Here is an 18,038-nt window from a genome sequence, read left to right as displayed (position 1 = left end):
AAGTTTCCTTTGAAAGATTGGAGTAGCAATGCCAAACTTCAAGATAACATGAAAACATGGTCCTGAGTGGCTGCATACTGAAGCTCATTTTGAAGCCAAAGCATTGCTGGGTCAGTAATTTTGGTGACCCCACTTTTTTTCAATCATAGACCTCATAAACAGGACGTAACATGTCAGTTGGTACTTGACTTGAGCAGCTATAAGGTCATTGACTCCAGCTAAATGAACACTCCTTTTGTGATCAAATACAGCTGTCTTCATTATCTATCCACTCATCTTGAAATGTAATTACAGAGATGAGTCTGGGTTCAGGGTGCATTTCTTGACAAAACATGCAGCATCTCCAGTCACAAAGGTTTCACAGAGCTGGACTGTCTTGTATTATGGATACTGGTGTCTTTATTGGGATCACTACAGCTTGCCACATATGAGACATCAGTTGCAGATACTCTTGCTTTCTTGAACATCTTGAATTTGCCTTTGTCAATATATTGGGCATAGCAACTTCTGTGGATACTGTCTGTTCTGAATGAAAGATGGTCTCAATTCTGCCAATGGCCGCCCAGTATTTGTCATCTTGTGGTTTTCTTTCTAATGGCTGTTGCATCCCTTATTCTTTGCAATCCTTGTGCGTGAAGCAGATGAACATCTTCATTACTTGTTTCTTTGGAGTGGCTCTCTTGAGACTTACTACCAGATCCACAATTTACCTACAGTAACCAATATGAATGTCATAAATCACCTCACAGAATTATACAATATCAAGGTTGGAAGGGACCTCAGGAGGTCATCTAGTCCAATTCCAAGCAGGACCAATCCCAGATTTTTACCCCAGTTCCCTAAGTGGCCCCCTCCAGGATTAAGCTCACAACTCTGGGTTTAGTAGGCCAATGCTCAAACCACTGAGCTATCCCTTATGGGAATGGACCACACTAAGTGATTTAGCCCATTCTCCTGAACGCAAGGCAGGACTAAGTAATAACAATACCATTCCTCACAGGGATTTGTCTAACCTGTTCTTAAAAACCTCCACTGACAGAGATTCCACAATCTCCCTAGGCAATTTGTTCCAGTGCTTAACTACCCTGATAGTTAGGAAGTTTTTCCTAATGTCCAACCTAAACCGCCCTTTCTGCAATTTAAGCCCATTGCTTCTTGTCCTGTCTTGAAGTTAATGAGAACATTTTTTTCCCCTCCTCCTTGTACTTGAAAACTGTTACCATGTCCCCCCTCAGACTTCTCTTCTCCAGACTAACAAACCCATTTTTTTCAATCTTCCCTCATAGGTCATCTTCCAGACGTTTAATCATGTTTGTTGCTCTTTTCTGGACTTTCTCCAATTTGCCCACATCTTTCCTGAAATATGGTGCCCAGAACTGGACACAATACTCCAGTGGAGGCCTTATTGTTGCTTTCACTATCTGTTTAAGTTCATGCACATGCTGCTAGTATATCAAACGTTTTTGGTAATGCATCCGACGAAGTGGGTATTCACCCATGAAAGCTCATGCTCCAATACGTCTGTTAGTTTATAGGGTTTCGCAGAACACTTTGCTATATTAATTTGCAAGTTTGGGGGTCTAAACATCAACATTCAGCTTGGTAACAACCATTTTCAAAATCAGCAGGTTCAAATTGTTAGAAAAAGTTGTTACCTACTTTTAACAAAAAATACTTCTTGACCACTTACAGAGGATCGATTCTGAGATTTCCGTCTAGTCTAGATAAGAAAATGATATCTAAGGCCACATGAAGGACTAGCCTCAAGAAAAAGTGGGGCAGAGCCAGACCATCTGATTGCTCAGAAACTGATTTACTTGTGTTAGTGCAAAACCTTTGTGCGGCTAACATGCTTGAGCTTAAGAATGCCTTGTTTTGATTTAGTTTGTAATGTTTTTACTGACAAGCTAAACCCACATAGGTCACTTTTTAATTCAAAATAAGAATGTTCACACAAAGGGTTTGCTCAAACTGTATCTTTACAAGCCCTTATTCTCTGTCTGTTATGACTGTGAATAAAACCTCCAAAATATGACCCGAGTGTAATCAATATGGAGACATTTGCCTGAATTTGCAGCAAGCCTGAACCAATAATTCGGAGGTGTGACCTACCCCATTCATCTCAAGAGGGTGCTAATTCAGACGCCAATGATATTACTTTAAATGTCAACTCTAACTAGTTCATTGTTGATCAAAGCATGTAAGAAGGGAAAGGATGTGTCATATATCATTAAAATGTGCACAATGAACTCTGAGTAACTCGGATTGCAGGGGGAGCAAGATTGGTTGCATTTCCTGAAAAGGGGCTCAGATTTCAAAAATCTGGGAAATACTGAACTAAGGAATTTAAAATATTAGTGACTTGGTTATAGTCTAAACATCCTTCTCTAGCAGTTTAATTTTTTCTTATTTTAATTTTCAGGTGCTTTGGACTCTCTCTCTCTCGTACACCTTCTCTCCCGTTCCTTATGAGACCCACTGACCTATCCTTAATACTTTGCAGAGAATGACCACTTTCCACTTCTAGCGTAAAGCTACATTTTTCTTGGTGATGAATTCCCAACTGTGCCCTACTTTTTGATAAGATTATGGTCATTCTATATCTCAAGAGACCCCACTAGTCCGTAAGGATGTGGCTTTGAAAAAAAAATCTGTGTGTGTATACATACAGGTCAGAGGCTATGTTATATGCACAGACTGCAGTGGATACACTTCTTTCCTCATGCCTCTTCTCCCTCCCCATCTATCTTTGACTATCCTCTTCCTGCATCAAGCTCACCCACTGGTCTCATTGTCTAGTAAATGGCCTATATATTTGACTGCTTGGGACTATTCTTAATTACCGGTATACTCAGCAGAGAAAAACTAAGCCAGAGGGGATGCTTTCAGCATTCCAAGTGGCTTGGGCCAGGCCCAGTCTATCCCCTCCATGAACAAAGGCTGCAGCCTTTTTCGTTGGCTGAAAAGAGCTACCCAGTCCTTATCTTCCAACTACTGCCCACTGGGGGAAGGCAAAGCCTTTTCCTGTAACCAGCCCGCTCCTCACAATCTCTAGTGGTTTGGAAAAACACTGAAATGAAATAGCTTCAATGATGAATATTTAAAAACAAATTAAACATTATTGTGAGCATTCCAGTACTAATTATGGTTTTCCAAGCCCTGGCTAAAATGAAGAACAGCCTTTCTTTGTGGTATAGCTGCAGCCAAGGCATGAAGCTCTGTGCAGACAATAAAATAAGTAGAAATGCATATACATACAAATAAAATCAAACTTCAACAAAGGTTGAGGTTTAGTTTAAGAATTGGCGAAAGAGGCATGATAGTTAATCGTTCCTTTTTTTAAAACTCTGAGCTGATTTGTGTAAGTGTAGACAATTACAGCTCTATTTAAGCCTCCAGGAGCTGCTGGTGCTCAGAACCTCTGCAAAAAAATCAAACCAGTTACTTAGGGGTAATAATATTTTCACAAGCACGTACCTGACTTAAATCCTATTTTCAAAAGTGATTTAGGGTCAGATTTCCAAAGGTATTTAGGAGCCTAAAGATGCAAGCAGGCACCTAGTGAGATTTCAAAAGCACCAAATCAGGTAAGATGTCTAATACACATTGATTAATTGAAATCTGGAATTTAGGTCCAGGGCTGGGGAGTAAAGCATCTAAATACCATTGAGGATCTGGGCGTTAGGATTTAGAGCCAGATTTACAAAGGCATTTAAGCACCTAAAGAAGTAGATAGGTGCCTAGTGCTACATGGACTTGAGAGTTAGGTGTCTAACTCCAACTGTCTTTCTGCATCTTTATGCACCTAAATACCTTTCTAAATCTGGCCCTTAGTGACTTGTCCACATTCATATAGCAAAATAAATTACATTGCTGGGAAAGATGTAATATATACTTCTTGCTATGGACTGCATTTCCTGATGCTTATGGTGCTGCACATTTTAATGGCAATAAAATGACTGCCTCTAGAGCTGTGGTCTTCATGGCATGAACTATAGAGCAAGGAGCACTTTAATCACAGAGCGAGTGAAGCAGCAATGCAAGAGAGAGTTCACAAAAGGAACAGCTGAACTCTAAACTGTAGACATGTTTTGGCTTCATTAAAGGTTTTACCCTATTTTAGGAGTCTGTTATCCAGACTGTACGCTGGTTATGATTTTATAATTCTTACCCTTAATTTGCTTGTATTTTCATAATAAAACATCACTTCCTCTATGACACATTAGCCTCTTAGGTTATTATTAGTGCAACCCTGACAGACCATAGTTCTATCTAGGTACTAATGGAGCCACAAAACACTTAATAATAAACTTATTCTTTTCACACTCCTATGAGAGGTTTAGAATGGGTCCCATAACACAGTTATAATACAAAGTGATCTGGTAGGCACAACTAAACCATGTTACACCATAGTTAGGATACAACCATGTTATTACTCCACTGAGCCCCAGATCCAGTACATTAACCACACAGCATCTATCATCTCTATGATGGGGGGGAGGGGAAGGGAAGCTCTATCATAGTGGTAATTTTCGAGTAGACAAGGCCTTATGGCTAGAAAAGAGGAATAAAAAGAAAAGCAGCTACCAGGAGGGTGTAATAAGGCCACCTCTTTTAACTTGCACTTCAGCATGCACGTTACACCAGTTTAGATCTCCGTTTCCTTAAGAGGATGTGAGGGAGTCTTACAGCATAACAGAGTCTAGCTTACATTGCTGTATTAAAGCCATTTCAGTTCATGATACAATTTAGAAGCAGTCTGTCTCCCCTACTCACATCCCTCTGTAAAAATAAAGGAACATCAAATACAACACTAAGATTGAGGAATCAAATCCTTACAAGCAGGAAATTCCAAAACCAAAGGTTTCTAGAGTAATGTTAATTTTGCTGCCCTGCATATCCTGTACATGTTACGATACAGATCAAACAGAGTAATGCACTACGGTAACAAGGAAAACAGGAATAGAAAATGCTACATTGTGCAATCTGGCAGAGTTAATGTTAATGTAGAAACTTTAACTTTTGGTATTTGCTGACATTTGAGGACTTGATTTCTCAACCTTAACAATACATTATTGCTAGGTTTTGTATCATGTAGATTTTGTAAATAAATACCTAGCTTTGAAGAAAAGCCTCAGCAAGGAAAAAGACGGTTACTCACCTTTGTAACTGTTGTTCTTCGAGATGTGTTGCTCATATCCATTCCAGTTAGGTGTGTGCGCCGCGCGTGCACATTCGTCGGAAAACTTTTACCCTAGCAACTCAGTGGGCCGGCAGGTCGCCCCCTAGAGTGGCGCCATCATGGCGCTTGATATATACCCCTGCCGGCCCACCCGCTCCTCAGTTCCTTCTTGCCGGCTATTCCGACAGTGGGGAAGGAAGGGGGGTGTGGAATGGATATGAGCAACACATCTCGAAGAACAACAGTTACAAAGGTGAGTAACCGTCTTTTCTTCTTCGAGTGATTGCTCATATCCATTCCAGTTAGGTGAATCCCAAGCCTTACGTAGGCGGTGGGGTCGGAGCGAAATGTGGCAGAATGAAAACTGCTGAGCCAGAGGCTACAGCAGCTCTTGACCGTTGAACCAGGGCATACTGCGAAGCAAAGGTATGGACCGAGGACCAATGGAGCTGCGCGACAGATCTCGTGGGAAGGAACACGAGCCAGCAAGGCGGCAGATGAAGCCTGAGCCCTGGTAGAATGCACGGTGATGTGGCTTGGGGAAATATGAGCCAAATCATAACAAGTGCGGACGTCCGCCATCACCCAAGATGAGATCCTCTGAGAGGAAAACAAGCAAGCCCTCCCTTTGGCCCGCTACCATAACAGAGCTGGGGCACCTTACGAAATGGTTCTGTCAGCGCAATATAAATGCGAGCACTCCACAGATGCTCAAGGAGTGCAATGGTTGTGCCCATTGCGTTGAGCTGTGGGTAACATGAAAGGCCGAAACCACCTTAGGGAGGAAAGCCGGGTGCGGTCATAACTGCACCTTGTCTTTGTGAAACCTAGTGTACGGCGGAACCACCGTAAGAGCTCTGAGCTCGGAGACCCGTCTGGCCGATGTAACAGCTACGAGGAAAGATGTCGTCCAAGACAGGTATAGCAGAGGTCCAGTCGTGAATGGCTCGACTGGGGGAGACATAAGTCTGGTTAAAACTAGGTTGAGGTCCCAGGTTGGGGCTGGGCGGCGCACCCGAGGGTGCAAGCGCTCCAAGCCCTTGAGGGACCTCGAACCCATAGAGCGTGAGAACACGGAACGTCCACCTTAGCCTGGCTGGAAGGTAGAGATGGCTGCTGAGTGTATCCTCAGCGATGATACCGCCAGGTCCTGCCGCTGAAGGCCAGAGGCAGGCCAAATAGAGGGGATCGAGACCTCAGCAGGAGCAAGATCGAGCGTATTGCAGCTGTAGAAGAAACGCTTCCACCTGGCCCGGTACGTTGACCAGGTGGAAGGCTTCCTGTCACCCCGGCTCAGTTACGCAGCAGCCACACCGTGAGGCGAAGAGGCTGCAGGTCCGAGTGACGAAGCCTGTCGTTGCCCTGAGTGATGAAGTCTGGGTGGGGTGGCAGGGTAATTGGGTCTGTTATTGACAGGCCGAGCAACGTGGTATATCAGTGCTGCCTGGACCACTCTGGAGTGATCATGATGATGCGCGCTCTGCCCCTGTGGAGTTTGAGCAGGACCTAATGAACCAGTGGGAACAGTGGGAAGGCATAATGGAGTTGGCCTTTCCCCGGCACCAGGAATGCGTCCAAGATCGATCCCGAGGAGAGACCTTGGAAGGAGCAGAACATCTGGCATTTTCTGCTCTCGCGGTGAGCGAACAGGTCTATGTGAGGAAACATCTCCACTTCTGGAAAGCAGAACGCCTCACATGGGGCAGAGTGATCACTCGTAAGACAGGAAGGACCTGCTAAGTCAAAGCGCCAAGACGTTCCGAATGCCTGGGAGAAAGGACGTCACCAGCTCCATCGAGTGGGCCATGCAAAAGTCCCGGAAATGGATGGCCTCCTGACAAAAGGGGGGAGGACCATGTCCCTCCCTGGATATCCATGAAGCACATGGCCGTTGTGTTGGCTGTAAACACCGAGATACAACGGCCTTGCAGCTGCCGCTGGAACCCCTGGCACGCCAGGCGGACTACTCTCATTTTTGGGGCATTGATGTGGAATGCCAGCTCCCGAGAAGACCAAAGGCCTTAAGCTCGGAGGTGACCATGAGCACTCGAGCAGAGAGATGACGCGTCCATCGTCAGGGGCAGTGAGGGCTGGGGCAGATGAAACCGCATCCCTGCCCACACCAGGGAGGGAGTTAGCCACCACTCTAGGGAGCCTAAGGTGCTCGAGGGAACGGTGACTACCATGACCATCGGCTCCCTGTCCGGGTGGTACGCTGAGGTGAGCCGGACTTGGAGAGGACGGAGGCGGAGCTTGGCGTGTTTGGTTACAAACTTGCGGGCAACCATGGACCCAGGAGACTGAGACAAGTACGAGCTGAGGTCGTTGGGAAAGCCTGCAGACCTCAGATGATTGTTGCCATCGCCTAAAACCGCAGTTGTGATAAGCAGGCTCCGGCTAGGTAGGAGACCAGGATAGCCCCTAGGAAGTCCAACCTCTGCGTGGGAACCAGAGTGGATCGCTCTATAGTAATCATCAGGCCTTGACCCGTGAATAAGACCGTGACGATGCCCACGCGCTGAGTGGTTTGTGTCTCAGAGTCTCCTCGGATAAGCGAATCGTCCAGATACGGAAAAATGCATATCCGACATCAGCGAAGGTAGGCGGCGACTATGGCCGTAAACCAGAAGTACTGACAGTTGGCTAGAAAGCGGAGGTATCTCCTGTGCGGAGGGAAGATGGCGTTGCGAAAGTACGCGTCTTTCATATCCAGGGCGGCATAGTAGCCCCCAGGAGGCAAGGATGGAATAATGGTTCCCAGGGATACCGTGCGGAACTTCAACCTTATCCTAAACCGGTTGAGTCCGTGCAGGACTAGGAAGGTCTGAGACCTGCGTTCGAGTGGGGGACTAGGGCATAACGGGAGTAAAACCCCTTGCCCCTTTCGTCCGCTGAAGGGGGACAGGGCTGGAACAAATTAGAGGTGGTACCTATGCTCCACCGTGCGCAGGACCCAGCGATCTGAAATTAACTGGGGCCACGCCAGGAGAAGGCGGGATTGGGATCCCGGCCTGTGACTGGTACACCGCCCTCAGGCGCACCTTGGAAGGTTCGTCTTTGGTCCCAGTGGTAATTGCGAGGGACCTTGACCCTGGCTCTTTAGGGGTCCTGACGTTCGTCTGCGACCACCTTGGCCTCGCCGTTTGCCAAAGTCCTGTCTCTGGCTAGGCACAGAGTATGGCAGCTGGGGACAGAAAAGGCCTGCGTTTGGTCGCTGGCATATGCATGCTGAGAGAGCGCATTAGGACCCTATTGTCCATCAGGCTTCGCAGTCTGGGGCTGTCTTTGCTGCGAAGAGGGCTGTACCAACAAAGGGTAAATCCTGAATGGCATACTGCAGCTCTGGCCGGAGGTTTGAAACCTGAAGCCATGAGATGCACCTCATGGCGACACCAAAGGCCAGAGTCCTGGCTGCAGAGTCTGCTGCGTCCAACAAGGCCTGGAGGGACGCTCTGGGTACCTTTTTCCCCCGTCCTCCAAGACGGCAGCGAACTCTTGGCGGGAGTTTTGAGGGAGAAACTCCATAAACTAAACTACCTTCACCCAGGTGCTACAATTATCGCAGCTAAGCAAGGCTTGTTGCTTTGCTACCCAGAGCTGCAGGGCCTCTGCAGAGTACACCTGGCGGCCAAACAGGTTCATTCGCCAAGCCTCTTTCGGTTTCGGGGCTGGCACCCGCTGGCCATCATATCAGAATCGTGGTCCTGAGCATAAGATCTGCGCATGTGGGATGACACGGATGCGTGTCCGGATGACCATGGAGGTACTAAAAGAAGGCACAGGCAGAGTCTCTGACTCTATCGGACCTTGCCCAACTCGGCACCGGGGACCGGCACCGGGAGGCGTACCGGTACCTGGAACGAGATCCAGACCCGCAACCAGAACGGTGCCGGGAGGTCGACCGAGATCTCGAGGCTCGGGGAGAGGCTACAGGAGTCAAGGTACCTGTCGCGGTGCCGGGAGTCGGAACGGTGCCGATAGCGGGTCGGCGAACGGGATACCGACCGGTGCAGCGAGTGCGACTAGTACCGATGAGGAAAACAGCACTGGGACTGCAAGTGGTGTCGGGCGTGCCGACAGGACCTGGAGTGTCTGCGGGACCGTGATCATGAACGGTGCCGCTCTGCTGTGCTGACAGAGGACAGTCACATGAAGAGACTGTATTACCCGTACCGGCGGTGCCGGGGTCAGGCAGCATCGACTCTGTCATGGCAATGAGATCCCTCGCCGTTGGTAATGTCTCCGGCGTGGAGGGAACAGCAGGCTCAACCACAGTGCATACTGGGGAGCTGTCAGGCACCGGATTCGACGGCCCTCGTGGGACCGGGATCGACGGTACCGAGGTCGTCAGAGCTTAGGTAGGTGTCAGTGCCGGGCAATCCGACTTAGACGAGCTCTCTGGCTGCGGTGCCGCTGGCACGGAAGCAGCAGGAGCAGTAGCTCAACCACGGCGCGTGCCGGGGAGCCGTCCGGCACCGGATTCTACGGCCCTTGTGGGACCGGGATCGACGGTGCCGACGTCGTCGGTGCCGCAGCAGGTGTCGGTGCCGGGCGATCTGACTTAGACGAGCCCTCTGGCTGCGGTGCCATTGGCACGGAAGCAGCAGGAGCAGTAGCTCAACCACGGCGCGTGCCGGGGAGCCGTCAGGCACCGGATTCTACGGCCCTTGTGGGACCGGGATCGACGGTGCCGATGTCGTCGGTGCCGCAGCAGGTGTCGGTGCCGGGTGATCTGACTTAGACGAGCTGTCTGGCTGCGGTGCCGCTGGCACGGAAGCAGCAGGAGCACTAGCTCAACCACGGCGCGTGCCGGGGAGCCGTCAGGCACCGGATTCTACGGCCCTTGTGGGACCGGGATCGACGGTGCCGACGTCGTCGGTGCCTCAGCAGGTGTCGGTGCCGGGCGATCTGACTTAGATGAGCTCTCTGGCTGCGGTGCAGTTGGCACGGAAGCAGCAGGAGCAGTAAGCTCTACCACGGCGCGTGCCGGGGAGCTGTCAGGCACCGGATTCAATGGCCCTGGGGGACTGGAATCGACGGTGCCGATGTCGTCGGTGCCTCTGCAGGTGCCGGTGCCGGGCGATCCGACTTAGACGAGCTCTCTGGCTGCGATGCAGGTGGCACGGAAGCAGCAGGACCAGGGGGCTCAACCACGGCGCGTGCCGGGGAGCCGTCAGGCACCAGCAGGAATCGTAGGCTTTCTCGACCTCGGAGGAAGGGAGCGGTGCCGAGTCGACTTCGGTGCCGGCGACGGCCGGTGCCGAAAGGCCGTGGCAGTACCGGCGGGGTCCGGTGCCGAGGAGGCGCTTCTGCCAGCCGCTTGATCATCGCTCGGCGCCCAAGGTGTAGGGGTAAGTGAAAGTCCCGCTCCTTTTTGTTCTCGGCTTAAAAGCCTTGCAAATGGGGCACCTAGCTGTCAAGTGTGATTCCCTGAGGCACTTCAAACAGGAGTCGTGTGGATCTCCCTTCGGCATCGGCTTCTGGCAGGCCGAGCCCATATTAAAACCCGGTGAGCCGTGCATGGCCTCCGGCACCAGGTTCATGGAAGGGGCTACTTCCTGAACCCCGCTAACAATTACTAAACTAACTATGTTAGCAAAGAAAAACGTATAACTATACAAATATATATATAAAAGGATTATAACTGCATAACTATATACGAGAACTACGAGTAGCTAGGGAAGTGGAGGTCAGCTAAGCCGCGATCCACTGTTCCAACGACCGACACGGGCAGTAAGAAGGAACTGAGGAGCGGGTGGGCCGGCAGGGGTATATATCAAGCGCCATGATGGCGCCACTCTAGGGGGCGACCTGCCGGCCCACTGAGTTGCTAGGGTAAAAGTTTTCCGACGAATGTGCACGCGCAGCGCACACACCTAACTGGAATGGATATGAGCAATCACTCGAAGAAGAATAATAGTTTACAAAAAAATCAAGTTGAAGGTAAAATTTTTTGAAGTACCTTCAGGCCAGATGGTATTTAGGTATCTAAAGGTGCAGATAGGGGCCTAGTGGAATTTCAAAAGCAGCTAGGTGCCTAACTCCCACATAATTTTATACTGTGCATTTCATTTTATATACTAATATTACTCAGTCCAACCCTTTCTCCTCTGATTATTTTAGGAACCCTTGGACTTCATTATATCCTCTGTCCTGTCCATATGAAAATAAATTCCACCCAGAAGATGACTAGCTTTTTCTTGTGTTACAGCTAAAATCAGGTAAAGTCAATCCAGGAATTTTAACCTGGCTGCATTATTAGGAAAATGAGTTTTCTCACATCACACAATTACAATGCTAATGCACTGAGGGTCAGAGATAATACCAGAGCACCACATGCAATGTAGCAGCTGGTATACATTCAAGGGTGAAATTCCAATAGCAGTATGCTATATAATTGCGGGAATAATATTTATGCTTGTGAAAGTTAAGAGACTCAGAGCACTATAAACTCAAGTCTTTCAAATAGGCAAATGCAATTTAAGCCTCCTCACAGAGCCCCACCAATGACCTCTATCCCAGGCTAGAGGCAAAAAGTCAGAGTGAATCACTGGCCTCTACTGAGCATTCAAATAGCACGAACACACATTAGATGTTAATAAAACTCAACTACATACCTCGGAATCTCTTTCAATCTGTAATGTTATTTGAAATTGCTTAAGACTCCTCCCTCAATGTCATTTCATTCACAAACCTCAACCCACCATCCTATACCTTCAGCACAGGAAAGATGGCAAAAGCAGCTAGAAGAAGACTGCCATAGTAGTTAAAGCATGGTACTTTAAGTTAGGTTGTTTGGGTCCTGTTTTTTTCTTGAGGGTATAGGAATGTGTTAGGAATAACCCAATGCTAGGGAGAGAAGAGCAAGTCAGCAAGATATGTGCCTAATTTTAACCCGAACATCAAACCAAATATTCCCACCAAGTTTGAGATACTGAAATGAAACAGAGTAATTAAAGACTTGTATTTTTTACCAAATTAACAAGACAGAGATTCAGCCCTTCCAGTGCAAACTGTCCAAGATCAGTGCACTGCTGATTTAATTTACTTATTTCCCAATGCTAAACATTTGCTCTAAAACTCTGTGTTCATGTTGCTCCCCTAAAAGGCATAATCTATTTCTATGCCATGCCATCCGTCATGCTTGGTAGCCATTTTCAATACCTGTTATCTTTGGAACAAGAACATTATCAGCAAGTTTATGGCTTTAATGCCATATTGAGGAGTGTTTATTTTAACTGGCAGTTTACATCTTAAAGCATGGCTTTATGACAACAAGATACATTTCAGTCTGAGGAACTCATTAATAATACTTTAATCCACAGAAGCCTTAGCTTTTATTTTGATTTGCTAGACACCGGCAGATTTCTTTTCTTGACTTGTCCTCTCTGGACTTGCCGAGCACGAGTTCCGAATCCCAAGGACTGCAGCGATTCCGCTAAGTACTTCTGGCAGGGGGAGATGCACAGCATCACCAGCAATTTAGCGTTGCCCCCTAAAAACAGTAAAAAAAACCCACACACACTTATTTCAAGAAGTTTTTAAATACTCACCTGCTAACTGCACAGAAGCCAGAGTAGGCTGTTATCAATTCTATGAATCAGAGCGTTATACAAACAGCTGTTGAAAGCATATGGGCACTACAGTCAAGTGCTACTAGTACATATGGGATTGTCTCATTTAGCAAGCTGATCATTTGCTGTTATTTTTCACCATTTATAATACAGAACCTTCTGCCCCTTTCACTAACAAGTCTACGTATACATTTTGGGTATCAATGCTTTGTTGTATTTGTAAAATCAGCATATCTAAAAGCTGAAGAGATCACTTGTATCTAAGTACTGCAAAAAAGGAAGCTTTAACTGTCAAGAGATCATGGTGGTAGTTTAAGGACATTCCCAAAATCATGCATGGGAATAATTGACATGACTAATGTCAAAGGATGGAAACTGTAGCTCAGAGTTTAGGTAACATGTCCGAAGTCCTACAACATGTCCGTACTACAACTTGCATTAAAACCCAGATCTCCTGACTCACCGGCCTATGCAAATCCCTTCACCAGTCACTGTCTCTCTTTCCAGAATTTGAAAATAGGCAAATTTTATCCATTTAAAAAAAAATTACTGCAGATATTTTGCTAAGCTTCAATATTTGGCCTTTCACAGGGTGTACTGATTTCCCAAGGTTGTAGTGCAGGAAGAGGTGAATTTAGAATTCTGTGGCAAAAAATCCTCTCTGAAAATCTGTGCTCATATTATAATCCCCACACCTGAGATTGAATCAGGCAGCTCAAGAGCTAAAAGCTAGTACAGCTTGAGCTGAATCTCACTATCGAGGGGCAGTAAGAGAATCATATACTTCATGGATAGGACATAGAAGGGGGCCTACAACACACATTCACCAGTGGGTTACACTGATTTTTGCTATCACTACCACACACATGGATGAAATGTTAGAGTAGAGCAGCCTATCCGAATACCAAAAGAGAAGACAGATACCTTTTCCGTAACTGGTGTTCTTTGAGATATGTTGCTCATGTCCATTCCACAACAGGTGTGCGTGCTTGCCACGTGCACCGGTGCCGGAAGTTTTTCCCTTAGCAGTACTTGCAGGGAAGCGCCCCTAGCGAACTCTGGAGTGGTGCCTCCATGGTGCGGTATAAGGGGCGTTGCGTGCTCCCCTGACCCTCAGTTCCTCCTTGCCAGACAACCCCGACAGAGGGGAAGGAGGGCGGGATGTGGAATGGACACGAGCAAGACATCTCGAAGAACACCAGTTATGGAAAAGGTAACTGTCTTTTCTTTTTTGAGTGATTGCTCATGTGCATTCCACAATAGGAGATTCCAAGCTATATCTGTTGGAGGCAGGTAGGAGTTCACAGACACTCGGGATGGAGCACAGCCCTGCTGAACCCGGCCAGCATCCTCCCTGGTCTGGGAGACTATCGCATAATATGAGGTGAACGTGTGAACCGATGACCATATGGCAGCCCTATAGATGTCCTGAATAGGGACATGGGCCAGAAGAAAGGCAGCTGATGAGGCTTGTGCCCTCAGAATCGGTGGTGGGGGGACTCCCACCAGGTCATAACAAGTCAGATACATGAAGTGATCCAGTTGGAGAGCTGCTGAATGGAGATTGGCTGGCCTCTCATGAGCTTGGCTGAGGCAATGAACAGTTGTGAAGACTTCCTGAACGGCTTTGTATGTTCTAGATAAAAAGCCAGAGCCCGTCTCACATCTAGCATGTGCAGGTGGTGCTCCTCACTGGACGTGTGGGGTTTGGGACAGAGCACCAGCAAGACGATGTCCTGGCCCATATGGTAGGTGGAGACAGGCCCAGTGTGGTGCATGTGGACAGGAGGAGGGAGACGTGAGCCTGTACCTGTGACCTGGAGCTGCCCTTGACCAGCCAGTCGTTGAGGTAGGGAAAGATCTGGACCTCCCGATGTCCGAGGTAGGCGGCTACCACAGACATATACTTTGTGAATACCTTGAGAGCCGTGGACAGGCCAAATGGGAGGAGAGTAAACTGGTAGTGCTCCTGCCCCACCATGAAACGGAGAAAATGCCTGTGCCTCTCGAATATATGGATGTTGCAGTATGCGTCCTGTAGATCGAGGTGGTGTACCAGTCCCCAGGATGGGGATGATGGAGGCCAGGGAGACTATGCGAAGCTTGAGCTTTACCATGTACTGGTTCAGCCCGTGCAGGTCCAGGATGGGCCCAAGCCCCCCTTTGGCTTTCGGGATCAGGAAATAGCAGGAGTAGAACCCCTTGCATCAGAACTCCGCTGGCACCACCTCCACTGCTCCTAAGCCAAGGAGCTGCCTCACCTCCTGCTCAAGTAGGCTCTCCTGAGAGGGGTCCCTGAAAAGGGATGGGGATGGAAAGTGGGTGGGTGGGGTAGAAGTAAACTGGAGGGTGTAGCTGGAGACGGTGTTGAGGACCCCTCGGTCTGAGGTCAGCCGCAACCACTCCGGGAGAAAAGCACATAACTGGTTGCGGAAGGGAAGCTTTATTGTGGGTGGATCCCTGGTATGAACTGGTAAGTTGCCCCCGGGCATCCTGTCAAAACTGGTGATTTCCCGCCTGTTTACACTTAGAGGGCCCAGGATGGGGCACAGGCTGGGATTGCCTTTGCGGGCACTTTTTATAATCCCTTGACTTCTTATAAGGGGGCTCATATCTGCGGGACAGGAGGGCCCACGATTGCCTCATTGGGGAGGATGTGGATGGGGGTGCGGTACTCTGCGTCCCCACCGGTGCCGCAGGTTCCACCCCTTGGTCCCCTTCTGAGTGCAGGACCAGGGATGACGCCCCACCAACTCCTTTCTATGGCACCAGTGGAGCGGGCTGTCCAGCCTGAGCAGCCTGGCCCATCAGCTGATGACTTCGAAGGGAGGCCAGGCTGGAATACCATTGACCGCTATCCCGGGACTGGGACTGGGATGAGTGGCAATGTCGGGAGCAGTGCTGACTGCGAGACCGTGATCCCAGCATGGAGGAGCGGCTCTGACGGGCAGATCCATGATGGTGGGGTGCCAGCGATTGATGCCTGGGGCTGCAGGAGTGGTGCCACAGTGGGGGCCTCGAGCAAGACAAAGAACAGGAACGGCATCAATGCCCGTACCACGAGGGACTACGGAAGCTTCTCAGAGACAATGACCTCCAGTGCTGTCTGTCCTGGTCTTGACAGGGCACGCTATCCTTGCAAGGTCTACGTTTCCTGGAGGTGGAGCAGTGCCTGGAACCCCTGCCAGTTGGCACCCAGCAAGACAACCTGGTGGGGGTTGACAGGGACCAGTGTGGGCTGTGCCCAGGGCGGTCACTGAGTGGGGAACATTGTCAGGAACCTTCCCTTGATCGTGAGTGGTACCGTCCAGGCGGCGACTGCAGAGATCTGAGCAGTGGCTTGCCTCTGGACCAGGGAGACAACAATACTAGCAGAGTCATAACATCTTGAAACGCTTGCAGGGCGTCTGGTGTGGAGGGCTCCCGAATATAGCCACTGGTGTTTGGGGAGGCAGGCTCGGATTGGGCCGGGCTCCTCTGCTCAACTTGAATTGGAAGCCGCGAGGCCAACAGGGACTGAGAGCTACCCAATGCAGGTCTAGTCTCTCCCCCAGTCTTGCTCTGGTGTCTTGGCGGAGAAGACGTCTTCTTCACCTTTTTGGAGTGTCCTGTGGACGGGGAGCGGTGGCAACTTGTGAAGGGCACCATTAGGTCGCTGTGCACTGATGCCACCGTGCTCAGTGCCAACTTGGAGCGGCGCAGCGGTGTTGGTGTCAGGACTGACTACCAAAATGGCTCGGAGCCGAATGTCCCGCTCCTTCTTGGTCCGAGGTTTGAAGGATCTGCAAATCTTGCAGTGATCGCTGAGATGGGTTTCCCCCAGACAATGTAAACAGTCCACGTGCGGATCACTCACGGGCATAGGCCATTTGCAAGTGTTGCATGACTTAAAGCCTGGGGCACAGGGCATGTCCCAACCCGGGCACACACAACTAATTCTAACTAAAACTACTTTCTTTTAAACTACAGGCACTATTAACTATGAGCTAACATAGTCCAAGAGGGAAAGCTACAGTCGAGCTGGAGCAGAGCAGTTCCGAAGCACCTTTACTGGCCGCAAGAAGGAGCTGAGGGTTGGGGAAGTGCGCAGCGCCCTTTATACCACGCCATGACAGCGCCACTAGGGGCACTCCCCATGGATACGACTAAGGGAAGAACTTCTGGCACCGGTGTACGTGGCGAGCACGCACACCTATTGTGGAATGCACATGAGCAATCACTCGAAGAAGTTGTTGTAACACTTAAATGGATGCTGAAGCGTGTCCATTTATTGTTTCGGTATTGTGCATTCTGGGCAGCAAGAACAGCCGCAAAATCTGCATTTTTTTACACACGTATTAACAAAACCCTGGAAGAGTTAAGCTTAACTTTTACACTCACTTGATATTAAACCTTAAATTAATGAATTAAGCTTCACAATATCTTATGGAGGTAGGTCACTGTTTTCAGGTACCAATTTACCAACGAGAAAAGCAAGACTCAAGAAAGTTAAATGACTTAAGCAAATCAGTGAGAAGAGATTCCAGAACACAACCCCCGGGTTCTGACTCCCTGTGCCCTGCGATAGCCTCCCACACAACATTGCTCCACACCATATCCTTACAATTTTTGTTCTACCATGCTACACAACATCAGTGGGAAAAGATCAACAATAAAAGATCCTAATAAAATGTTTAAAAAAAGTTTGGGAGAAGAAATGTAACTCAATGTTGTTACATAAAAGGCAAAAGAAATAATCACCTATGGAGTCCTGGAGTAGGTGGGTAAGTTTGCTGTTTCTGTACGGAATGTGAGAGCGCTGCTCTGCTATTGCTCCAAGCACATCTGACAGAGCTGATAAGCTACGGTTAATGAACGAGGTCTCTCGCAGGGCTACTCCTGTCACTCCAGACATACCTAATGCAATACAAGGAAACAACAGTCAGAATAATCAAAGATTCTTTGTCATCTTCAGACATCTGCTAAGCTCAATGTACATAAGCTCTGTGCATGGTATATCACTTGGACCTGAAGTGTAACTTTTTTGTTTTAATAACACATTTAAAGACAAGTGCTAAACATCATTTACTATCTCTCTTAGGTACTTACATGGCCCCCATTGCTGTCGTATCTGAGCACCTCATAATCTTTGATGTATTTAACTAAACTGTCTTTTGCAAAAAATATCCAATATCCATGTTCACATATATACATATTAAAAAGTCAGAATACGTTATACTGTATATTTTTTCCTGACTTCACTCCCTCACATAAAATGTGAAAATACAAGTGAAAGCCACTTG

The 18,038-nt window shown here is 48.4% G+C and overlaps 1 protein-coding gene across 9 annotated transcripts in view; it reads right to left on the bottom strand.

Annotated features, from left to right (window-relative positions):
• Nucleotides 1–12,502: 12,502 nt before the first annotated feature.
• Nucleotides 12,503–18,038, bottom strand: part of KIF25 (kinesin family member 25) — a 92,275-nt gene continuing 86,739 nt past the window's right edge. For all 9 annotated transcript variants that reach the window (XM_030556783.1, XM_030556784.1, XM_030556786.1 and 6 more), the window contains 2 exons: nucleotides 17,497–17,652; nucleotides 12,503–12,677 (listed from right to left, as the gene is read on the bottom strand). In XM_030556783.1, the coding sequence (XP_030412643.1) occupies nucleotides 12,520–12,677; nucleotides 17,497–17,652 (314 nt within the window). In that variant the 3' untranslated portion in view covers nucleotides 12,503–12,519. The remainder of the gene's footprint in view (nucleotides 12,678–17,496; nucleotides 17,653–18,038) is intronic.

Source organism: Gopherus evgoodei, chromosome 3, assembly GCF_007399415.2.
Source record: "Gopherus evgoodei ecotype Sinaloan lineage chromosome 3, rGopEvg1_v1.p, whole genome shotgun sequence".
NCBI lineage: Eukaryota > Metazoa > Chordata > Testudines > Testudinidae > Gopherus > Gopherus evgoodei.
This window is presented reverse-complemented; position numbering and strand designations above follow the sequence as displayed.